Raw genomic sequence first — 25790 nt, 5'->3', positions numbered from 1 at the left:
GACAGCAGTGCTCAGTGACAGCAGTGCTCAGTGACAGCAGTGCTCAGGCAGATTTGGGGTTGCCACAGAGAGAAAGCGGCGGCTGAACCTGTTTCATCACCCCAGGCTGACAGTAACACATTGCTCGACCTGGTGGCTGGGTATCGCTGCACTTCCACCTCCGCCTGCTCGGCAGGCTCTGCTTCCGTTAGGAGCCAGGACTCCATCGTGCAAAACACTGTCTGGACAAACAGCACCAGCATAGAAACACCGGATAATTCAGGTTGGAAGCGACCTCGGGAGGTCACCTAGTTCACGTTTATGAATAACATGAAAGTATATTTTGTGGTTTGAGTTGTTTTTAAAAGAGGCAACGCCACCATAGGTTCCCCACAAGGGAGCAATTTCTCTTCATGTCAAGGGAGGGCTACAGGCTTCAGTGCAGACACAGACTCACATCAGGGGAGGATATGGCCAGTTCCACCGCTTGCCAAAGTCCTGATGTTTAACACAATGTTCCAGCACAAGTTCAAGGTTATCCTCTGTGTTTCCAAACCCACAACAAAAGCCAAGGAGGAGCCCTGCCAGCAGAGTGAAGCTTGTCTCCCTTCTCCCTCTGGAGACCTACAGCGTGTGGAGATGGATGCCAAGCGCTGCTGCGTGGCTCTTGGCACAGCCCAAGGGGAGCTCCCCTGGGACTGAGGTTCAGCAAACAGCTGCTAACATTAATTCTGTGAGAAACATGGTCATTTTGAAAGCGAAATTACCGGTTCCGTAATTTTAGTGCAACTTCCCGTCAAAACTGTTACCAGATACTCAAAGGAGAAAACTCTGTAGAATTAAGGAAGCATTCTGAGATGCCCAGCTACCCAAAACTCAACGAAAGAAATTAAGTGAAGGAGAATATGGCGCAGAACAGGGGAAGGAAGCAACTTCATGTTTTCCAGTGTTTCTGAGCACACAAACCCACCCTGTGCAGCCCCAGGGGACAAGGCGGGCTGGCTGCAGGCAAAGACCGCTGCCACGCTGCCGCCACACCGCCGTTACGCTGCCCTTCCTCGCCTGCCCGGCGAATATGGAGCAATCCCGGTGTTCTGGGGTGGTCCCGGCGGAGCCCCAGGTCAATGGGGTGGGTTTCGGCCGAGGGAGAGCAGGGCAGGCGGTCCCCTCATGGCTGCCCGCAGCCCTCATGGAAGGGAAGCGGGGAAGAGTCTCACCGGGCGCGGGACATGGCGGCCCCTCACAGCAGAAGCGGCCGCACTCTCCGTACCCTCCTCCTCGCAGCTCCCGACGCCGCTGAGGGGTTGCTATGGGCACGACTATGGGCACAGGGGGCGCTCCCCGCGGGAGGAAAATGGCGGGCGGCGCGGCCATGGTGCCTGAGGGGAGACGAGAGCCCGCTCGCATTCAGGGAGGGAGGGAGGCAGCGGGGGTCCGTCTGTGCGGGCGGCGGCAGCGCATGAGGGGAAGGACTTGCACTGCCGGGTGGTGCCGACATCTTTTTGGCAGCCCCAGTGTTGTCATGGCACTCCCCAGGGAGAAGTGCAAGGTACGGATCTGTTCTTACCTCCGAACCACCGAGAGGTATTTAACCTCTCCATGCAGGATAATCATGCTCTGTCACGACCTGTACGTGTTTAACCTTCTCTCTCTGCACTGACACATTAACAGGGTACAAGGGGATGGTTTTTTTCCCTGTGTTTCCAGAGGCCTGCTTCCAGGCAGGATGAACCCTTCCCAATCGGATTTACAGTACACGGTGTTAATTACATGGACCAAGTAAAATCCATTTAGAGCTTAATTACCCTTATTGTGAAGTTGCCATAAATCCTCTTGCTCCAACTTAGATGTCCCTCTTCTATCCCTAGCAGACCGAGTAATTTGTTCCCTTTTTCTAACAGCCTTCAAACATTGGAAGACATCACATCTCTGCTCAGTCTCTTCTGAGTCTGGGGGACTTACAAGTTCAGTCTTCCAGGACATGAAGTGTTGGAGCAAGTAACAAGAGGAGTAACTCACCATAGCACAGCCCACAGCCCACCAGGACTGACTTACCTGATCCATCTCATGGAAGTATTCTTGCTCCTCTAGCTTTTCTCCAAAGCTATTTTAAGGTTGGCATCTAACAGGGCACTCACAAATACAGCTACAGCCTTAATATGAGTCAAGGAATTACTCACATCTTAAAGTGCTCGAAGATGGGAAGAAGTTGTGAAGATGGGAAGAAGTCGCAGCCAACAGCAAACCCACCTTCGCAGCCAAGAACCACGAGCGAGTTCTGATCTCCCAACCACCCTCGCTTGCAAGAGTAATACCCTCAAACTGTGGTACTGCTGTGACTTACTGCTTGTGTCTTGCTCCCAGCACTACACAAATACACACGTGGTAGCGGGAATACAACACTAAATGCACACAGCTGTATGATTATTTCCACTCCCACACGAACCCAGTTTTGAAAGGAAGAGGCTTACACTCAAATCTATGCTTAATTATATTTATTACATTTAAGAAATATTAACATCTCAGGATATCTGGTTTACCATCTAAGTCCAGTCATAAGCAACAAAAAGAAAAGTGTTAACCATGTTTCAAATGAGCATTCTTACATTCATTCCCCCCCCACCCCCACCCCGTAACGTAAAGAAAAGTGTTCAGCAGTATTAAATTCTTAGGTGGTTGACTAATGGAAGAAAAAAGAATCATTAAAAGTGTCTTTATTACCAGGCATCCTGGTTTAAGTGGTTGTTGGCACTTGTGTTCACGATCAAGCACTCTGGTTGCTTTGTTATATTCTCCCCTTCTACCCAAAACTGTGGTTTTGGTTATTTTTTTTTAGGGTTTTTTAATTTTTTTTTTAATTTCTATCTGAATATGTAAGTTTGTTCAAATAAGTTTAGAAAGAAAAGAAACCTCGGGTTGCCTGTGAGACGTTCCTGCACTGTGTCCCCACCTCTGTGAGAAATTCCTATCGCCTGTGGCATAACTGAAGGAAGATGATTTGCTTTCTGAATCTTACTGAGCCAAAAATTCTTGTGTAAGTTCAACTGAAAAAAGTACAGAAACACTGTCTCCGTTTGATGGTGTGCATAAACGTTACACTCCCATATATAGCAAAAATAGCTTTTATTTATAATTTACATTTCCACAAGTGAAAATTGTACATTTTTTACATAGACCATTTCATTCCATTTAATTTTTCACGCATCTATAGAACTTTCACACAATGACACCTGAAACTGTGCAGGCAAGTTAAATTCAAATACAAAAATGTATTTATTAACCAAGCAGTAGTTTGAGGCCCTGCCTCAGTTGAACATTTTTATTTCATATAAAAAGTATTTGCCTTCCAGAGAGAACACAGCAGCTCTTCTGTAAAAAAAAAAGAATGTTCATAACTCAAGTTAGTTTAAACAGACTCATCAGGTTCTGTCTTTATGTCTGTAGATACAGGTGTGCTGCTCTCTTCTGCACAGGCAGGAGGGGTGTCATCAGGTTCTTCTTTCACTTTAGGTGACTCACAGGACTCTTCTGTTTCTTGCTTAACAATGTCCAACATTATATTTAATGGGTTTTCTACAGGAGTCTTGCTGGGAGATGGTGTGCAATCAAAGGATGATGTCTGCAAAGCCAAAGTCAAAGCAGCATTAACACACATTACAGGAAGAATTTTTAGCTCCTTATCCCTTTCACTCTTTCAAAACGCAAACACGTTGATGGTCAGGCACTCAAAACACAAACTTCTATTTTATCAAGATCCTAAGAAAACAAATTTACCTTTTGAATGGCATTACTTTTCACAATTCCTTTGAAACAGTGTCATCCAAGCAGTGGTGAAATGCTTAACACACTACCACAAACTACTTGCCTCCCCAAGGGAACTCTACCTCCCAAAACACAACACACCGGAACACCCATCTATTCCATTTTTGCAAATTCCTCAGACTACATGTGTTACTCAACAAATCCAGGATGTGGTTTCAAACCATCGTTTCACTTCAGTCGTGTATAACACAAGCTGTCATGGCACACTGCAACACGAAATGCATCCTGGCTAATTCTGTATTACAAACTTGCCGTGTGAGCCTTGGACAAGAGAAATGGGTAGCTCTGAACGCATCTGCTCCCTGCAAAGGCAGAGCTCCAGCAAACACAGTGAAAGCCAAATTCTTCAGAAACCATGAAGAAGGATTCACTTACGTTTTGGTAATCTTCGTAGCAAGATGGATGGTAAATCTGAAAGAAAATGGTTATCTATTTAATTACATTAAATGACAGCAGGATGGTTGGTTACACACAGAACAATGACAATTACACATCATCACACAACGGTATGAGCAGGCAAAGTATGGCATCAAATATGACTGGGAAATGATTCTGTATTTATTTAGGGCAAATTATAATACAGGAGCCTGGTTAAGTGCTGGGAATTATCTTATACAGCTGCATACAGAAATAAATGAACCAGTTATCTACACCTATATAGAAAGACGTTCATTTTCCCTTTCAGCACAGCAGTGTAAGGGAAGGCCAATGAGGGTACACTAATGCCACCAGGACTTCATGCACTTCCAAGGGCTGAGATATTTATGTACTTGGAAGCCTGGAAAACTACCATACGAACCGCCAGGAGAAACACAGCCCTTAGAATCACAAGACCAGAGAATGGTTTGGGTTGGAAAGGACCTTAAGATCATCTAGTTCCAAGGCCTTGCCATGGGCAAGGACGCCTCACACTAGACCATGTCACCCAAGGCTCCGTCCAACCTGGCCTTGAGCACTAACAGGGATGGAACATTAAGTACTAAAACCCATGGCTTTCTCTTTCTTTGCTGTAATTCTGTGGGTTTTTACTATAAATATCACATGTAAGTACAATCAGATTACCTTCTCATCTACTCTAATAGCATTCTTCAGGTGCCACTCTTCCTCTTCCTCATCCCAGTACTGTTCAAACTGCTCTTGGCAAATTTCACAGCTCTGAAAAGTTATTACGCAGTAACAGAAATAAATGAGATTATTCCAACACCTTACTGAACACATGAACTTCAGAAACCTAGTGACAGGCAAATAAGGGTCTTTTAAATACATTCAGACTACAACATGATCTGTCTTCCACACTTTAGAAAACATGAATTAGAAGTTATTTGAGTATAGTTTGCACATCAGCATCTGGACCTGACAACTACTATCTCACTTGAGAAAGGGGAGTTTTGCCCTTTGAAGCCAGGAAGTCTAAGCACAACATTTCATAACAATATAATGCTGGTTTACTGACATATAAAGACAACCTAGCACAAGGATTTAATACTATTTATGGCATTATCTTCACTCTTCTCCTTAACCTGGAGCCTCAGGCTAAAAAAAAGCAGACTATTTAGATGAAGTATTAACATTTGTCATACTTCTGGGCAAAATAATCAAACTGGAGAACAAAGCACAAAAGGTGCTTTTTAAAATCAGAACAAAGGCCTTCATTGCCTGATAGCTAGTTGTATCAACATTTGTACTTGATTACTACACCAATTCACCTACCAAAATACAGCTCTACATGTGACGTTGAGATGTTTGTCCTAATGCTTATTTTCCACCAAAACAGAAATTCTGTGTAAAAGTATCAAAACCCAGTAAGCCCAATTTGAATGGCAAAGGACCATTTCCAATTCACTTGCTCTAGTTTCTCTACGGAAACATTCAGCAAATTAACACAGTCTGCCCATTTCAATGGAATGCTGAGGGGCATAGATTTTATTGAAGTACAGGTGATTTACACTGCTATCTGCGCCTGGGAAACAACCATTACACACACAAATACACCACCTGTGGGGTGGCTGCACAGAGATCCAAGAACAAGACTTCAGTCTACATACACTGTATGAAAGAATGTTGTTATCTGAGCTAATAAAACGCAAGCTGAAACTTACCTCAACTGCTCCAGCAGGTCCTGCAGGAACACTCTGAAATTCCTTCTCTTTCGCAGCTTCTTGTGTCTTCAGCACAACCTCTTCATGAGCTTTTTCAAAGAACTGGCTCTTTGCACGCTCCTCGAGGTCAGCTATTTCCTCAAATTCAATCCAGTCCTAAGGAAGAAGGTTTCATTCGCAGTCAGACTCTGACAAATAGCCAGAAATGGCTAAACAATAAGGGAATAAAAAAAGAGCAACAACCAAAAGACATCCCCAACTACCATAATTCAATGAATTCTCATCAGAGCTGCAGTGCTCCCCACATGCAGCACGAGCACAGTGGGTGCTTTCTCACAATGCCACACTTCAACACTTCAATGCTACGTTCTCAGTGCAATGAAAACAGCACCACTGGTCTCACACTGGTTACTGTTCATCACACAATTCCCTGTTGTATTTCAACAGGCATTTGAGAACTACTTGAAATATCTGAGATGTTGTTTACCACAGGCCAACTTGCGTGATGATGCAGATTTCAACTGCAATACTACAGCCCATACATAAGTAAAACACAGAATCCAGCTTCTAATTTATTAAGCCACACATTGCACTACTTACTGTTAAACTGTAGTACCATCTTCTGTGTGTGATTTTTCTGCTAACATCTTTTTCTGTCCGGTTCTGACGATAATGCCAATCCAAATGATCCGCATAAACATCTGTCTGTGAAGTGGTGAATCTCATTCCACACGAGTAACACTGAATTCCAGTGTACAGACGATTTATAACGCTATCGTAGCGCCTACAGAAAGAGGTGGAAAAGAATTCTTAACATTAGTTGCTCAGATGTCCACAAGAGGAAAAACATGAATTTACTGCACAGCCAAAGCATACATGTAAATAACTTCTCCCTCTTTTTCCTCTCTCAAATTCTCTCAGGCCAACATTAAAACCTGCAGGTCCTCTCAGTCACAAAGTGACACAGAATCTTTCAAAAGCTCCCAGCTGTCTTGGATTAACTATCTTAGATACGCCTATGTCATTCATTGTTACTGCACTGTAAACTCATTCTACTATACTCACTGTCTTAGTTCTTCAACAGTGAAGTTTGTGAGGTCTGGGACATTTTGATCTTCATTCTGGTCATCATCCTCCTCTTCAGCAGCAGGCTGGGCTGATCCTTCATTCACTTCTAGAAAGCATAAAGATAGTTTACCAAAATTTCAGTACATCATCAGAAAGAAGTGACGTGCTCCTGACAGCTATTTTTACTCCACTATTAAAAAATATAATGTGACTATGCTAAAATACACATGTGCAACAGCCAAGTCAATCATCTTCTAACATCATTAACATAAATAAAGCATACGAGAAACTATAAGCTACTCAGAATTTCAATTCAGAAAAATAGATACTAGGAATTTACTCTTATCACACACTCCAAATTCCTTCCCAAAACCAAAGTTCAGTTTAAAAAAACATGCAGGAGCTCACAACAGCTCTAGTATTTCACTTTACACTTCAGTTGTGGATAAGCTGATTAGTTAGAACATAATGGATCTACATACGTGCTGAAGTGGAGTCAGTTTTTGACAGTTTGAGGATCCCTGTTTTCAGCAGTTTAGCAAACAGCTCATTGACATCAACCTGCCCAAGGTGGTTATCAGGGTACGAATGTGGAACGGCTCCTGGGGAAAAACATCAACGTTCAAGGAGACAAGAAGTTCCATCAGAAATTCACTTTCAGCTGCATGTTTCAAAACACACTTTTCCTTCAGCCCCTTGTTTCTTTCTTTTTAATTTCAAATTATTTAGCAACTCTCTTTGCTTTATGCCTAATACTTGGCTAATTTCTTCCTCCACAGCAGAAGTGCTACCTAAGCTGGCTGCCCATACACAGATTCCTACTGGACAGTGGTTACTGAAATGCAGCATTTTCTTTATTTAATGCTTAAATATTTCACCAACACCAATCTACTTCATCCCCTACTTGAACTATTTCTGACTTTTTAAAAGCTTTTCATTACTAACCACTCATACACCCATACAGATTGGGGCTTTCCAAAAAAGCAGACCAAAATGTATTCATTTTCTCTTTTTCTTTAAGCACAGCTACATACCAAACCCACACACTGAATGAGAACAAGTGAAAGCCTTCACTGTTTGAGGGGAAACCCCTGAAAAGATGAAGGTGCTACAGAAACAACAACCACAGACACCTCACTGAGGAGGCTTCCCTCCATCCACACAGATCTTGTACAGTGGGACATTACCAAAGGGTCACTTTTGTGGCCATCAACACAATAATCCAAGAGAAAGAAAAGGAAGATCAGTGGTTTTGTTACCCACCTGCAGGGTTCTGAACAAAACCTCCAGGATTTGGCAAATACTGTTGACCTTGGCCATAAGGCCCTCCTTGAGCAGACATGAGAGAAACCTGTGAAAGGCAACACTGAAGTAGTTTGTGTACAAATTTAAGTTTCCTTTTTATAATTTTATCATTAACATCTCAATATTTCTCAGTATTTTCATACACATTAAATTCCTCCCAGAAGTCAGTTTGCTATGAAAAGGTCCACAAACAACATAAACTTTGCCTCATTTTCACTTCCCACTAGAGAAGTATCAGGAACACTTACTCACTTTGCCTAACATTTACATTAGAACAAACCGAAAACCCCACCCAAACCAAACAAGAAACTCCAGACAAAGCCCAAACCAAACCAAAATCCCCCAAACACCATTTCCTGTAGAGCCATGAGCCTTCAATCCCATTTTCCAAACAGTTCTTCCTTTAAAATTGCTCCTGTTCACCAAAAGAGAACTCATCACAAAGAAATTAAAGAAACCAGTAAGGATCTATTAACAAATGCCAGGATCAGTTCTAAGAACCGAAACAGCATCCACTACATGACACACATACAAAAGCAGGATTCTTCCAGCAAACCAGCTACAGTGGGGATCAGATAGAAAAACAGGTTTTATAACATGCTTGTAATAAAAATGAGGTGTTTTCCCCTCAACTGGGTGCTTTCTGGATTTACAAGTTCTTTAAAATCTAGTCGCATTAGAGGTTAGCAGGACAGGTCACCTACTTTCACACAGTAACTTAACCATTATTATCCCCAAAAGAAAAATACTTTAAAATCTCTCCTCTCCTGAAACAACACTGTTTTCACTTGTTATTTTCCCCTTTTGGAGAGAGCATTTCAAACAGGAGCCTCAGCAAAGACAACTGAGCTTTTAAAGCATGCTGGTGCCAAGTGAATTTTAGAAGACTATAGTTCAACAATCACAGGATCATAGAATTATCTGGGTTGGAAAGGACCTTAAAGCTCATCCCAGTTCCAACCCCCTGCCACGGGCAGGGACACCTTCCACTAGAGCAGGTTGCTCCAAGCCCTGTCCAACCTGGCCTTGAACACTGCCAGGGATGGGGCAGCCACAGCTTCTCTGGGCGCCCTGTGTCAGCGCCTCACCACCCTCATAGTAAAGAACTTCTTCCTTATATATAACCCGAACTTCTGTTTCGGTTTAAACCCATCACCCCTTGTCCTATGTCTACAGTCCCTGATGAACAGGCCCTCTCCAGCATCCTTGTAGGCCCCCTTCAGGTACTGCAAGCTGCTCTGAGGTCTCCAAGCAGCTTCTCTTCTCCAGGCTGAACAGAACAATGTCTGTTCTTTCTTAATTCACCCCAGTTATAGGTATCTCTTTAAACCTGCTTGTCATCAGTACCAACAACTGCAAAGAGACCACAGAATTTTGTGCATTCCAGTCCTATACCTCTTAGAAAATGGTGTATATTCACTTACATTGTAACAGCTTCCAATGCCTAAAGGGTGTTGGAAGAAGAAAGCTGGACAGGGACTGGATGAGGGAGAATGGCTTTAAACTGACAGAAGGGAGACTGAAATGAGACATTAGGCAGAAGTTCTTCCCTGTGAGGGTGCTGAGACGCTGGCACAGGGTGCCCAGAGAAGCTGTGGCTGCCCCATCCCTGGCAGTGTTCAAAGCCAGGTTGTACAGGGGTTGGTGCAAGCCGCTCTAGTGGGAGGTGTCCCTGCCTGTGGAAGGGGCTTGGAACTGCATGAGATTTAAGGTCCTTTCCAACCCAACCCATTCTATAATCCCAGTGTTATTTTTTTAATGCTTTATACAGAATTCACTTTTTTGCAAGTATAATAATATATCACAGGCTTCTAATTACCTCATTTTTCCATTTAAAAATACTAATTTCACTGTCATATTCTGAGCTATGAAGTGGTTGTAAAGATCCAGTATTTGCTTTAATTCTTAAAAATAGATTATTCAAAAATAGCACTGTATGTCCTCCTTAAATTATCTAGAACCTACTGAAGCAGGATGACTCTTTTAGCTTTAAACTAGCTCTCATTCTGCCAGGTCTTTAGGAGAACCTTCCAATTTTTAGAGGAAGAAAAACCTGCTAATTCTCTACACAGGAATAGTCCACAAGCAAACCATCAGCTCTTACCTGACTACTTCCCATTGGCATGTTATTGAAGTTTCCATACTGAGGACCTTGAAGCCCTTTTTCTTCGAAGTAATGCCCAGCTGCTCGCAGTGGGAAGTTTTGTGCTCCAGGCCCAGCTGGCCCATTAAAATTTGGTCCAGGTGAACCATCAAACAGATCAGGTCTCTGGAACTGCATCCCATGAGATGGTCCATTGTAGCCATGGCCAGGATGGTCAACAAATGGACCACCTTGTCCATATGGTGACAGTTCTAGTCTTGAGGCAGGATGGTTAGCTACATTTTCAAAGCGTGCACCTTGAAGGCCAAGTGGCAAATCAAACCTAGAGGCTGGCTGGTGAGGTCCATCAAATCTTTGAGGTATGGCTGTATCAAAACGTGGTTGTGCCTGTTGCCCAGGAGCCCTTTCAAATCTTGGACCAGGTGTTCCATGGATTCCATCAAATCTTTGTAACAGGGACAACTGTCCAGGCTGACCATCAAATCCAGCTGCGTGACAACCATCAAACCTCGGGCCAGCCCGACCCAAAGGACCATCAAATCTAAGTCCAGCTCCCTGGTGTATTGGTCCATCAATCAACCTAGGACCTACACCTGGTCCTTCCAATCTGAGCCCACCACCTGATGGTCCATGTGGCCCATCAAATCTGAGCCCACCACCTGACGGTCCATGGGGCCCCATGGGCCCCTCAAATCTGAGGCCACCTCCAGCTTGACCATGGGGCCCCAATGGCTGTAAATGTGGCCCCTCAAACCTGAGGCCACCCCCTGGTTGACCATGAGGCCCCAAGGGCTGACCATGGGGTCCCTCAAACCTGAGACCACCCCCTGGTTGACCTCGAGGCCCCATAGGTTGACCATGAGGTCCCTCAAACCTGAGACCACCTGAAGGCTGACCACGGGGACCCTCAAACCTGAGGCCAACTCCTGGTCCTTCAAATCTAGGACCACCTGCAGGCCCCTCAAAACGCAATGGCCCACCTATCTGCCCAAGAGGGCCCTCAAATCTCAATGGACCTCCTCCAGCACCCTGTCCTGGAGGTCCTTCAAACCTCAGGGCCCCTGCCAGCTGCCCTGGTGGCCCATCAAATCTTAGGGCTCCAGCTCCCCCTGCTCCTGCTAGCGGTCCATCAAACTGAGATGCACCCGCTCCCACCAAAGGCCCCTCAAATCTCAGAGCAGCCTGTCCAGGTGGCCCATCAATTCTGGAACTTGCCCCAGCAGCAGGAGCATCACCAAAAGGGCTTCCTTGTCCATCTACTCCAACCCTTGCAGCAGCCTGTCTAGGTGAGCCATCAAACAGAGGTCTCTCTTCCATCAGTGCGCTTATCCTCTGCTTTGCTTCAATGCCTCCAAATCTCGATCCTGGACTTTCTGGAAATGGTGATTTCTCTGGATCTTCATACCTAGCTCTTTTGAAACGTTCACTGAATGGTGATCTTGGCTCCTCTCGAACACCTAAAAAACCCAGAGCAAACCAGGTAAGTAAGCAGCAATATGCGAGCATTTAAGTGATGGAAAATAAAGGCAAAGCACGCACCAGCTTGCCCAAGAAGTTGTCTTTCCTCACGATTATCGAATCTGCAGACTGCATCACCATCTATTTTCTGGAACTCTGTGGATGTGCTTTTCCCCTGCTGTCTCAGAGCATCTCTGAATTCCTCTGATTCTCCCCAACTATCGTAAGGATCAAAGTTCTTAGAACCTCTTGCTCCCTTAGCAGCATTTTGTTCCTCAAGTCTTCGTCGACCCTCAAGTGGTGAGAGGTTATCAGCAAAAGGTCTGTTAGTGCCACTTACAGGTGAGTGTCTCCTTGCTCTCTCCCCAAATGGCTCTTTCCTATCAAACTGTACTCCACGCTTGGCTTTTGCTTGCTCACACTCTATTCCAGAAAGCAATGCATCAGGTAAATGATAATCCAGAATATCATCAGGATCCAACAGATCAAGCCTTGACAAGGAATGCTGAACTTGAGTTCTTTTTAGCTTAGCCTTATGTTCATAGTACGTTAACTCTGCATCTGACAGAAGAGGTTTCTTTTTCAAACCACATTTTTCCTCTGTAGGGCTATCCCAGACATTACATCTGTGCTTTCCTTCCTGATACTGGAACAGCTGTCGAATCTGATGAGCCACCATGAGGAACTCATCCTGTGTTATTTCACCCGATGTCAACCGTTCATTGGCCTAGAATATAAAGTTAAAGGTTTAGACTTCCAAAAAGCAAAGCAAACTATATCTCCAGGACACTTCTATGAAGACAGACTTATGGTTATTACCTTCTTAAGTAATTCTCTCTTGCTTGCAGATGTCAGTTCCTTGGGAATCTGTAAATTGGCATCCACACTTAACCGGTGCTGCTGCTTTGGTGCTCGGGGTGATAGAATTCCTTTGCCAGCAGGCCAATTTTCCCGGTGTCTTTGGTGAGGAGATTTACCAAGTGCTTGGTGCTCTTCATTCTGCTGTGTGCTGAAAGCAAGAATAGATTTAAAATATAGATTACTTCTTTATTCAGGACATGACTGTTACATTCCTATTAGAACTGATGATGGCAAAACAACACTATCACCTTAGAATCCAAGTATACACCATTTCCATATTTCACTAGTAGAAATACATTACAATGATCAATTTTAACCATCTGAACATTGCCTCCTAAAGGTGCCTACACTGAAGTCAGCAGTGGAATCTCCACTGACTTCCAGCAGAAGTTGTTTTAAAGATAGTAACTTACTTTTTATTTTCTTCCCAACCAGATTTCCACCTCTTGCCTGATTTGGACCCTTGCCAGTTCTCTGCGTTCTCCTTTGGATCAGGAGAAGCTTTAGTAGAATGCTGGCCTGCTGTTTCTTGGGGCCTGTCTTCTTGGGCCTTTTTCACTCTCCTCGGATCTCGCACCTCTTGTTTAGCATTCCTCTTAGTCGAATTTCTTTCATCTCTTGCTGCTTGTGTGCTTTCTTCAACATGAGACTGCTTAACACCTATCTGACGGATCTTTCCAATTTTTGGAGTTGATGAAGTAGGAGACAAGCTCCTAAGTCTTCTTTTTGGTGACCTCCTCTCCCGTCTTTTTGGAGAATGTGTAGATGGTGACCGTGCCTTAGGAGAGCGCGATCGTGACCGTTTCCTATTACTCGATCGCCCTTGTTTCCCACCCTGTTTCTCTGTCTCCTCTGTACTTGTGTCTTGTTTCTGAACAGCACCATTGATGACTTTATTTCTGCTGCCTGCTGCTCTGTGTTCACTTGTCTTATGTTCCTCTTTTTCTTTCTTCTCTATATTTCTCCTCTTTTCCTTCACCTCCTCCTCTTTGCCATCTTTATCTTGAAGATGTCTTTTCAGTCTTGGATCCCGCTTACTAATATCAGATACTTTCGTGCTTTCACATTCCTGGCTTTTAGTATCTTTAGTACTGGGTTGCTTATTTTTCAAAGGGGATGGTGATTTAGATTTTGCTTCTGACTGCTCAAGTTCCTTCTTCTGTGTTTTTTCACTTGTTTTCGATTTCTCCTGCTTTGTTGAGCTCTGTTTTTCAGACTGTGTTTTACTTGTCTTGGTATCAGACTGATTGGTTGTGTTTGGTGGAAACTCTTTCCTATGAGACTGGTCTTTACCATGAGAAGAATGTTGACTCATCCTATTAAGCCGAGGATCCCTGTTTGCTATTTTGACATCATGAAGTGGAGGACTTGGGGATGGCTTGCTTTTTTCAGATTGCACAGCAGTCTGATGAGGTGCTTTAACTGTCATGGGAGGTGTGGAAGACATGTGTTGCTTAGAAGGTGCTGGAACTGAAGCTACTGATGATGATCCTTGCTGAACACTAAGAGATACAGCCTGAAACAGGAAAACATCCTGCATTAATCTGCATGACAAAACTACCTCGAGATGTTCATGTTCTTACCTCAAAACCAAAACTATAAATGGAAATGTCTTGGAAGTTATGAGTCACCCATTTAACTGAAAATGACCCACTGTTAATTGCAAGTGTTAAACTAACACAGTGCCATTACAAAAGATGAAATTCAAATATAATATAAACCAGTACTACAAAGTCAATACTGTAAAATCTGTACTTTAGGCACATGTTCTCATTACAGTGTTAGCTTTCTATATATTCCACACACTCAAGGCAACTAAGCTGCCAAGCAGCTGATATAATAATGTTCAGGTTTCTGTGCCTCAAAGATGCTTTATTTTGGTATCATCAACTGCCACCACAGCAAGACTTTTAGTTACGAATGTAAACCAATAGAGCTTAACCACCATCTTCAGATGGTGGCATCAAACCATCTTGACCTAATGAGGAAGGTGACTTTGTTTCCAACAGTCAGGCTTCCCCATTCTGCAAGAGGAAATATATTTGAAAAAGCCTTGCTTGATATGAGCCACAAGAAGAGGTGGAAGAAGAGGCAGGCATCATTTTGGAGAGAAGTTAAAACACAAAACACCGAGAACTTCACCTTTTTTTAACCTCTGAGTGGAATTCTTAAGGATTTTAGGAAATAAGTAACTGTTCAGGAACCCCAGATCAACTTGCACTGCTCTAGTCCTAAAACAGCTACTCACCCAAGGAAAAAACAAGACTGTAGTTACTGGCACACCTAAGCTCTGTCCAGGATAAAGTGAGACCCAACTACACAAGTTTCACCAACTCTCCTACTCACCAACTGTGCTTTCGTCTGTTCCAGCTCCAGCTCTAATTTTTTTTGTTGAAGTTCTAACAACTGCTTTTGCTTTGCAAGCAATTGCTGCCTTATTAGTTGCTCCTGTGTCAAATTCTTTTGTATTTCGGGAACAGCAGGAGGAGTAGAGGCACCAGAAGTTATAGCAGAGGTAGGCGTAGCAGATTCCTCTGGCTAGAAACACAATAAATGAAAGTTACATTTAAAATCCTGGTGGAATCAAACAACTCCATCTCCTTTAAGTGCTACCATGATCTAGTACTGGCACTTAGGTTTGTACAGCAGTTAGAAATTGCATTTTTAATGCAAAATGTAATTAGAACTATATAAAACTTTTTGTTCCACTGTAACTTCCTCCTGCGACAAACCTATCATTATAAATTCACCATGTTCCAAAATCAAGAATAGTTTTGAAATACACAAACCAAACCCATCAAATACTCTCAATTCAGGAATGCATCTTACCTTGCAACAAAGGTTACTTCATTCACAATCAACTGTCAAAAAGCAGCATACAAACAACGAAAATGACACGTTTTACCATCTGTTCATAGAGGAGGCAGAAACACTTACCGATTTATTTAAAAACTTAGGATTCACATGGATGCTAGAAGTATTCACATTTGGGGGCAGAGGCTTAATTGGCCAGGCTGGATCTAATGAGTTGACTCTGACATCAAGTGCATACAGTTTCTTCAAGGGAAAAATATCATCCCATGTGGAGCGTAACTTAAATAAACTTTTCCTAGTATTCTCATCCACCTAAAACAATAAAACAATTCTATGGCTTGTTAAGTTAATATAAAACAATTTCTTAAACTTTTCTGTAGAACTTAGTTCATTCATTTCCTAGTACTAGCAACAGTTTGCTGGTTTAAACACAGAATTAAAGCAGTGCAGATCATATATCTATACCAACAGAATCAGTAACAGCAGCTCAAATGTGGGATTGTTGTTTCAAGGCCACTGGAAGGTTTTATTGTGTATTACCATTCTCTGAGAATTTTCTTTCAACTTTTCCATTACCAAAATTCTCATTTTACTTGCCCAATTTCTGTGGAAAAAATACAGTAACAAAAATATTGAAAGGCAACAGCCTCTGAGACAACACATTGGTCTAGTCTTTGTGCTAACTGGAGTACAACAATGACAAACAGATCAGGAAACCACAAACTGTGCACAGGAAAGGTGTTTTGCTCAGCTGTTCAGCCACTGAAGGACTTTTTTCCCAACAAATGCCACAAAAGGACTATTTTAAGTTAACTGTATTTCAGTTCAGCTGCAAACTTAGACCCATCTGTGAGCCACAGATCAAGAGGACCTGTAGGACCACTGTCCATTTTATCTCTTCACAATTTGTTTGGATCATCATGACAGGTAAAAGTTGGAAATTTGTAGTAAAGCAAAATACCATTCATCACGTAACTTGAGAAGTTCAATGAACAATAAATGAAAAATATTTAAGAACAAATATATGCAGCTGTCCTAATGTTAATGTCCCAATTCAGCCATTAAGTACTGACTTTGTGGGTGGGTTTTGCTGCAGTTTAGTCTTTAATATGTTACAGCAAGACACAGAACAGTCTGGGAAGGTCAGAGGTTCTTTCAGGGAGGAGCAGGAACTTCAACAAAAGAAATTCCTACTTAGTTACTGGGGGGGTTCCCTGTAAAATTTTCAATGAGAGGGCTTGGAGTTCACTGCAGAAGGTGAAAAAATGACTGAGCAGAAGTTTCTGCCTTCATCGAGTGTCCACTGACTGATAAAACAGAACTTGTAATAATGTCAGTGCTGGAATTCTACTTGCATCTTTCAACACGAGTAGTTAAGCTATTAGAAGTGATTACTTTACACAATTCATTAATACACATAAAGTAAACAGTTTTAGTTAGTTTAGCAAACAGTTAACCTATAAAACTCTGAAAATCAGTTATTATCCAGAGCTTCAGCTGCAACATTAAATGCAACTCAGTAAAAAAAATACATTCGCAATACTGAAAAAATAGAGTATCTACCTATCTTCATATGAGAGCTTAAGTGTTCTGTGATCATTATTACCATCTATTCCTTATTTCTTTATGTGTATTACATCTGAAAACCATATACAAAGCATAGCGGGATTTCAGATCCTGATATGTAATGACAGGTAAATACACAAACATCTCATTCATACGAGATGCAACTCTCTTAAATCACAGGAAACCATAGAAGCTAACTCTTCATTTCTGATCCAACTTAAACACATTCAAGTCCAGCCTTCCAAAATCTGGACTTTGATTTGCCTTTCTTACTGGGAAATACACAGAATTACTTCCTGGGTTTAAAGATCAAGAGCAAAAAATAAAAGATATGGCAACAGCTCTCAAGGTTAAATGAAATTAAACCATATTTGTCATGTAAAAGAGCAATACATTCTAACATCCTTCTCCCCTAGCACTTTTTTTTCCTTCAAATCACAGACCACCAGGAAAGAACTGGTTATCAGTGCTATTCATTCTTTGCACTTTAAGCACTCATTCTGCGTATCACAAATCAAGTAAATCAGACAAACCTAACTACAGCAGAGAGAGGCTCTGAGGAAATCCACCAGAAACTGATTCTCAGTCTATTCTTTGCATAAAGACTATTTACCATCTTAAAACTAAACCAACAGTTCATAATTAATTGGTCTATACATGAGAGAAAGTCCATCCAGGTAAACAAAATCCTATTAGTAAAATCTTGCCTGGATATAGGAAAATTACAGATGGTTATAAACCAAATTAAGAAAGACTCTACTAACATGTAACTCACATGCTTGGTATTTCACAGTACAGACACAGTACTGAGATTGACATAAACCAACCAATCTGTATAGTTCAGCACCCAAGAAAACCCAAAACTGAAAGCAAGTATTTATTTTACCAGGAACATGTATTTTCTTAGAATACAGAACTTTTCTGAAAGTGTATATACCTTTTCAAATACACAAATAAATGTTGCAACTAGGTTTTTAGTAAATGCAGTAAGATACTCTCTTCCGACATTCTTGACAATGGAATCCATAAGGTACATAACAGGAAGCTTCTCTGATGCAGGAGCCTGGAGTAATAAGAAGAAACTGAGAAGTTTAGTACAATAAAAACATATGCTAAGCTTTTTAAATAGAGGGATTACCAATCCCAGAAATACAGACCTCTCTTTTTGGTTGCCACTATAAACACCAAGGGAATTGCCTTGGGAATTTTTCTGTTTATACAAAAACTTAATCTGGAAAATCGATAACTCAGTTCAAAGTATAGCACGGTGGGTCTATCACACAAAAAAAGGAACACCTCAGGTTATTCTGTCTGTGTACCAAAGCTTGGGAAAAGGCAAAAAGAAAAAAAAAAAAAAAAAAAGAAGAAAAAAAGAAGCCCACAAGACAGTATTGCTGCTATGTACTGATGGAACCTCTGAAAAGCCACTTGAGAAAGCAGGTTTTTAAGTTAGGAGTCAGTCAGTAGCACTTCAAGGAACGTCTAAAAAAAGTTTCTAATTCAAACCTCCCGAATGCTCAGTTTTTTCTGGGTTTCACAGAACTCAAATCAGACTTCTGGCAAATAGCCCCAGTCAGGGAACTTCTGTAGCTGTTGAGTATCAGTCATTTAATAAACCACACGTAGAACAGGTCACAGTTATCTCAGCATAATCCACACAGATGGAGGGAGTCCCATTCTCTGCAGGCACTTGCAGGCAGTGACAGTTCAATTTCCAGACTGCATGCAAAAACGCACAGTCACAAGGTTCAAAATCCAGAGAGAACTCAAGTATCTGGTCAACCGGGCAAAGGCACAGACAAGCTCAGGAACCGCAACCAGGGAGTTGCACAGAAGGGAGTCTTCAAGGACACAGCTGCTACAACAGGAGGCTTGGGTTTTGTTATTTGGGTTTGGTTGTCTGGTTTATATCCAGTTTCAAAACTTGTAGTAAGTTTGTGCAAAGGTGTGGTGATGCTGGACCACTACAGCGACTTCCAATGTACACAAAGCACTACCAGCCCCATCGAGGCGATTTTAATGCCCACCACTGGCTTTCACAAAGCAGAAGGCACAACAAAGTTCCAGAACACGTCAGCAAATACACAGACTTGTGGAAAAGGACACGAAAGACAACACCACAAGCTGTGTTGACCTTGACCCCCTTAGAAGAGCATCCACTTGCAATACTTTTAAGTCCCATTCACCACGCGGTGAGATCAGGATAAAACCAGAGTAACTCCACTCACTGCTCATTTTAAACAGGACAGGCTACTGGGTTCATTAAGGACACCGTACATCGCAGCCCCTTGTCCAGACAGGTGTGTGGAAGTGTTCTTGCTTTACAATTTTAGATTTAATTCCCCTTTTAGGTGGTTCACAGAAGGGCACCAGGTCAACAATACTTTTAGATGGGTAAACCACAAATGTTTCCTCACCCTTAAATGTGTATTTATTTACCATGACCTGAAACTTAACATTGAAGAGGGCAGAATTCCTTGTTAGTTGGGGACGGGGGGGGGAGTGCCTTTGAGCATACTGAAAAAAGTAAAAACAGGCAGGTGCTGTATTTTGTCCATAAAAAGACAGGAAAATGCAGTAAAGTTAACCAAATTAAGTTAAATGCAGCACACTAAAAGCCTATCTTACACTACAATGTATTCAATTTGTAAACAAGCTAATATGCAAGCGTTAGAATAAAGGCATCTCTCTAGTGCCAGAAATCAAAGCTCCCTGGCTCTACAGCTACTTAGTATTAAAATGCTTGTGGAACACAGGTTTCTTCTTTCAAGCAGTCTGCACAGTGACACATTAAAAACACTAAGTTCTGAATGTCTGCCTTTAGAAAAAAAATGAGAGTGCACTATTTCTGACTTTTAAAGTCAGCTGTTAGAGAAAGAAAGAGCTGTCCCAGAAGTGCCTATGCCCAAGAGCTACTAACACAGTATGTTAGACTCATTCCACCTCACCAATGAATGGAAGTAACTCACTATATGCAGCCAAGGTTTGAGACACTGGGGAATCATTTAGTAGCAAAAGCAATGTAACATTTAACTGTCACTTTCATTACGCATCAGACTGTTAGAAGTAATCATACACGGAAGCACTGTCGCCTCGCAAGGAAGCCTACTTCAAACTATGGCACGGATTAGAATCTTAGCAGCGCACCCTGCTTCAAAGATAAGCTATTCAGGTGTCACATTTTAAGACCCACGACTTAAATATGGTCAGACTATTTAAGTCTTCCCTCCTGGAAATGTTTATTAGGTATCTAGCCCATACTCCAGTAACCACTCAAGGGAACCCCAGACTGGAAAGGATTTTGTTTTCAAGTGGTCTATACAACACCCCCTAGCAAGAAAGATGCCCGCTAACCGAAAGGCGCCACACCACCACCAGAACACAGAACACCACTAACTGAGCTCATCCGCTTTAAAGACTTCATTACAGAATTCCCACTCTTCCTTCAAATAATGTCGGAAAGCTATTGTTGGAAATGTGTGGCTCTTTTTTATTAGTTTCCTAAAAGATATCAAGCTCCAAATCGGACCCCAAGTCACAAACTTGTGCAAAAACTGGCTTTTAAAAAAGAACCATGTATACAAAATGGGTCTTGGAAAACAAATTCTGCACTATACAGTGGTAAATAAAAAGACAAATACATATTTCACACTTTTTATTTACAAATAGTATCATACCAGTCACACATTTCAGAACCATTTATTCCATTGCAAAGCAGACCACTGGAGTTTTACACTAAACAAACTGTCTCCAAGGCAACACTTTTTAAAAGTGGCTTAGCAAAGGAGATCACTTTCCCAGAAACAACTAAAAACTCGCCTTCGATAAAACCACAGTCACAAACAGTAACTAGGCAAAACTAACCATTGATACAGGAGTTCAGACATCTTGGAAAAAAAAAGAGGAAAAAAAATAGAAATCACACTTCAGGGCAGGCTCTGAATCACCCAGAAATGAAGAAGGAAAAAATATTGACAGCATTGATTATTTATCACAAATCATTTTATACACATCCACTGCCCTTTAGGAGATATAATGGTGAGATCTATTCGATTATTAGGTCACCTCCCCAAGGAATGGCAAAACTCAGCCACTGGCAGCATTTAAAAGTAGACTGGAAGAGGTCTGTGCAACACTAAAAAGCCACCCTGCGTTGATAAAAAGAGCAACTTCTTAAAGAGATCCTTCCCTCCCCATCATTAGATAGTACAATTCTCACCATTATAAACCACGATTTCAAGCCAAAGGGAAAAAAGCCTTTGAACACGTGAGATCAGAGGGTGCAAGGGAAACCACGGGGGAGGGGTGACTGGCACGAGTAGGGGAGGAGGAATTGAAAGAAGAACCCTTTTCTTACAAAAAAGCTGCTGTTAAAAAGGTGCTGTAAACCCCCCTCCATGTGCTGTGGCTGACTGATGTCAGCAACTGCCTGGGTTGGGCGCAGAGGGAGCCTCCTCTTTCCCTTCTTTTTATATCATGTGCCTTTCAGACGCCATGTTAGGATCCTACAGGCTGCTGCAGTTTCTACTGTCGGGGAGAATTTCTTCTTCCCCATCCTGAACCGATACACTTCTCTAACCAAGATAAACACGCACACAAACACTGCCGTTAACTGGGGCACAGAGCACCTGAAATCCAAACAGATTACCCCCAAACCCACAGAATTTTCTCTATAATCAGGCAGAGCAAAACAACCTCCCCCCCCCCCCCCCCCCCCCTTACCACCACACACTTCTCTATCCGGAGCGGATCATCACCTCTCAAACTTTTCTATAAGGGTGCCCACCCCACCAAAATTAGTATCTCACTGGGAAAATCGCCTTAACTGATGCTTATAAGTCATTATATTTAGCCCTTTAGAAGTGGACAATTTGCGTGCTATGAACTTAAACCTCTTTAAACTACCCCCCCCCCCCCCCAATAAAAGTAAAAAATTGGAAGATCTTCCACAAGCTGTCCCCATCGGCCCCTCTCTACCGATCGCGATGTATCGAAACCACTAAATTCAAGGGTTTAGACACCAGCCTAACTGCACGCTGGCTCCATGTAGGGGGCAAACCCAGCTCCAAGGGCGAGGTGCCGCTGCCCAGTCACTGCCAGGCCGCCATGTTGTGCCTGCTATTTACACGGGGCTTCAAACGCGAGCTTGCAGTTGACGGTGGGGCGAGTCCCAAACCCTCCCTTCTACTGCCAACAGGGTGGCGTGGGGCTGGTCCCCTCCCCCGAGTTCCCTGCTCCCTACGGGGTGAAGGGTAGAAGAAGCAGCAGCCTTAAACTTAGCGATTAAAGGAGAAGCCCCCCCCTCCACCCCGTGCTCCCTGGCCCCAGCTGAGGCACGCTGCCTGGTTCCCCACAGCCACTCCGGCCTCTTGCTCCTCTCCCCATCCCTCCACCTCAGCCCAAACCCTGCCCTCTCTGCTCGCCCCCTCCACTGCCTCACGTCCCCCTGATCCCCCTGCCTCGCCTTCTCCCCGTCTATACCCGCCCCGCCGCTGGCCTCCTCGCCCCATCCGGCCCTCGGCCTCCCCTCTGCCTCGCCCCGCTTCCCGCCCCTCAGGCCCTCTCGCCTCGCTGCCTCACCCTGTTCCCTCCTCTCTCCTCCTGCCTCTCCCATCCGCCCGCCACTGCCGGCTCCTCCCGCACCCCTCCTCACTCTCATCTCCCCCACACGCCCTTTCCTCCTAGCCCCCGAGGCCGCCCTAGCCCGCTGCCCCGGCCGATCCCCCCAGCAGTATAGGTAGGAGTAGTAGTCGGTGGAATATAAAAACCTTGGCGATTTGCGCCTCGATCAGGGAGACGATGTCCTTGGCGAAGGGCACGTTCTCCTCGGCCAGGATGGTCAGCATGTTGATGTGCGGCTTGCTGTTGAACGTCAGGTCTTCCAGCGACGACTGGTAATCGCGGCACGCGTCCTCCCGGGCCTCGCTGCTACCAGCGTTGCTCTCCGGGGCCGACATTGCTTTACTCCGACCGGGGGCCCGCACCAGGACCCGATACCCAACCGAGCGACAAGCCGCCCTCCCCGCGCTTCCCCCCTTGCCGCCGACCGCCGCCGAGCGATGCCGCCCCCCCCGCCGCTGCCGCTGGGCTCCTCTACCGCATCCTCCGTGCTGCGGCTCCCGCGGGCTGTGGCGATGCCGCGTGTGCTGCCGCTGCCGTCGGCCGCCGCCGGCTCAGTCTCAGCGCTCACAAAATGGCGGCGGCGGCGGCGGCTCGCGAGCCTCCTTCCTCCAGCCGTTGCGTCATGTGAAATTGTGCTACGGGGAGAGGGCCGGCGCCTTGGAATGCCCCTTTTGTTCGCTGGCTGCCCTCCGATTGGCTGGCGACACTCCTGCTCAGACGGCGATTGGCTCTTCCGGCACTACTGCAGCTTCTGATTGGTTTCTGCGCTAAAGCTCCGCTCTCCCCCCCACTGTCCTGGCTTGTTGATTGACCGCAGCTCCCTCACCCCGCCCGCTTGCGACATCAGGCTCTGCCTCTTCCTACCGCCTTCTCTGGCTGCCCTGAGCGTTGATTGGTCTCCTGTGTGAGCCCGCCTTTCCGCTCAGCCCGCCAATGGGACTGCGCGGCGCGGACCCATCGTCCCGCCCCCCAGTCGCTATTGGGCCAGGCGTTGCCGTGGCAGCGCTGTTACCCACCGCCCCCGGGTGGGCCTGCGGCCTGGAGCGGGACGGTGGGGGACGGTGCGGAGCCGGGAGTCCCTGGGGAGCGGTCCCTGCCCCGGGGAAGCGGAGAGCGGGGGCTGCCGGCAGCCCCGTACCGGAGGGATCGCTCGCTGCAGCGAAGCGGGCTGTGCCAGGCCGCAGCACTCGCGTAGGCCTGTCAGCGGGACGCGGCCTTGTCCTCCTGAAGAATGGCGGTGCCCCAGGGGCTGGGGCCCGCGGTGATCTGGGGTGCCCGGTTAATGCGGGTGTGTTCCTACTTGATGGGTATTATCTGCCCCAACAAGTGTCTGTGGGCTCCCGGCTTCACAGAATCCCAGACTGGTTTGGGTTGGAAGGGACCTTAAAGCTCATCCAGTTCCAACCCCTGCCCACGGGCAGGGACACCTTCCACTAGAGCAGGTTGCTCCAAGCCCCGGTGTCCAACCTGGCCTTGAACACTGCCAGGGATGGGGCAGCCACAGCTTCTCTGGGCACCCTGTGCCAGCGCCTCAGCACCCTCCCAGGGAAGAACTTCTGCCTAAGAGCTCAGCTCAGTCTCCCCTCTGGCAGGTGAAAGCCATTCCCCTTACCCTGTCAGCACTTGAACCTTTTAATTGATCACACCACTGTTCATAGGTCTCAGCAGAGCCTTTTCACTTCACTAACAGAATCATAGAATCATAGAATAGTTAAGGTTGGAAAGGACCTTAAGATCATCAAGTTCCAAGTCCCCTGCCATGGGCAGGGACACCTCACACTAAACCGTATTACCGAAGGCTCTGTCCAGCCTGGTCTTGAACACTGCCGGGGTGGAGCATTCACAACTTCCCTGGGCAACCTATTCCAGTGCCTCACCACCCTCACAGGAAAGAACTTCCTCCTTATATCCAATCTAAACTTCCCCTGTTTAAGTTTTAACCCGTTACCCCTTGTCCTATCACTACAGTCCCTAATGAAGAGTGCCTCCCCAGCATCCCTATAGGCCCCCTTCAGATACTGGAAGGCTGCTATGAGGTCTCCACGCAGCCTTCTCCAGGCTGAACAGCCCCAACTTCCTCAGCCTGTCTTCATACGGGAGGTGCTCCAGCCCCTGATCATCCTCATGGCCTCCTCTGGACTTGTTCCAACAGTTCCATATCCTTTTTATGTTGAGGACTGCACACAATACTCCAGGTGAGGTCTCACAGAAGCAGAGTAGAGGGGCAGGATCACCTCCTTCGACCTGCTGGTCACACTTCTTTTGATGCAGCCCAGGAAATAATAATAGGAGAGAGCTATTGCAGTCAAAAGTAACAAAACCTCCCCTTGATCACCAGATTTGCTCAAATGAAGTTAACTTGCTTGCAAACCATCTTACGGTATAGTCATTCCCTCCCCGCACTGCGTATTACTTGCTTACTGTGCAGAAGTGTTGGCATTTGAAAGTAGGTCATTGGCAAATGCTTCTTTGAGATACACTTTGGAAAACACATTCTATGAAAACATATTTAAAATGAAAAATACATACGTATAGTATATATGCATAATAAGTATGAATATAAATATGTATTTATGTGTGTAAATGTAAATGTAAACATAGATACATAGATACAGATACATAGATATAGATATATGTCTGTATATATACGTTCTGCAAATATAGGAGAAATGTAGCAAAAATGGAGACCTAGCAAATTTCTGGTGAAAACTGCTCTTTGCTATTTCATCTGGATAAAAACGTTGGTTTCCATGTCTCTATTTATATTCTTTTTCTGAAAACAGGTGATGTTCAGACCAGCAGAGAGGGGACAGGAAACTCAACAGCATCTTTTGTTTGCCCATTGAAATCTGTGTTCATGTTTGTTCCTGCAAGCCTCAACTTTGTACACACCACGTTGCCTTTCCAGTGTGTCACCACAAGATAAGCAAATGAAACCCAGGTTTGTGTCTGGGACTGGCCGAAGCTGGGACTGACTTTTCCTCAGTATAAATATCTACCTGCTATTTGCAGACACGCTGTCCAGGAGGAATATTATGTGCCATCGTGTAAATGCAGTTCAATTGGCAAAACCAGCACATATGGTTCTGCTC

The 25790-nt window shown here is 44.5% G+C and overlaps 1 protein-coding gene across 5 annotated transcripts; it reads right to left on the bottom strand.

The window, feature by feature from the left end:
* Positions 1-3085: 3085 nt before the first annotated feature.
* PCF11 (PCF11 cleavage and polyadenylation factor subunit) lies at positions 3086-23082 on the bottom strand. 5 transcript variants are annotated; one of them, XM_061457938.1, is made up of 17 exons: positions 22845-22958; positions 18459-18931; positions 18014-18139; positions 15634-15822; positions 15043-15234; positions 13110-14212; positions 12655-12844; positions 11917-12562; positions 10378-11834; positions 8232-8319; positions 7451-7570; positions 6966-7074; positions 6501-6684; positions 5901-6056; positions 4864-4956; positions 4177-4212; positions 3086-3598 (listed from the first exon to the last, which is right to left on the bottom strand). In XM_061457938.1, exons 3-17 carry the CDS (start codon positions 18110-18112, stop codon positions 3386-3388), a joined length of 4875 nt encoding a protein of 1624 aa, XP_061313922.1. In that variant the 5' UTR covers positions 18113-18139; positions 18459-18931; positions 22845-22958; the 3' UTR covers positions 3086-3385. The 5 variants fall into 5 exon arrangements, with proteins under 5 accessions (XP_061313922.1, XP_061313923.1, XP_061313919.1 ...); XM_061457939.1 differs by having other exon boundaries at positions 18583-18931; XM_061457935.1 differs by lacking the exon at positions 18459-18931 and having other exon boundaries at positions 22845-23082.
* Between the last annotated feature and the right edge of the window lie 2708 nt (positions 23083-25790).

Source organism: Pezoporus flaviventris, unplaced genomic scaffold (genome assembly GCF_033815535.1).
Source record: "Pezoporus flaviventris isolate CSIRO_AGI_PZ_B2104156 unplaced genomic scaffold, CSIRO_AGI_Pfla_v1 ptg000025l, whole genome shotgun sequence".
Taxonomy (NCBI): domain Eukaryota; kingdom Metazoa; phylum Chordata; class Aves; order Psittaciformes; family Psittacidae; genus Pezoporus; species Pezoporus flaviventris.
Note: the sequence above shows the minus strand (reverse complement) of the source record. Positions and strands in the feature narration are given on the sequence as shown.

Coding starts and splice junctions, on each gene's coding strand:
- PCF11 (XM_061457935.1), bottom strand. CDS start 23,033: ATGTCGGCCCCGGAGAGCAACGCTGGTAGCAGCGAGGCCCGGGAGGAC. Junction 12,563..12,654: donor AGAGAGAATTACTTAAGAAG/GTAATAACCATA, acceptor TTTATATTCTAG/GCCAATGAACGGTTGACATC. Junction 3,599..4,176: donor GCTACGAAGATTACCAAAAC/GTAAGTGAATCC, acceptor TTGGCTTTGCAG/ACATCATCCTTTGATTGCAC.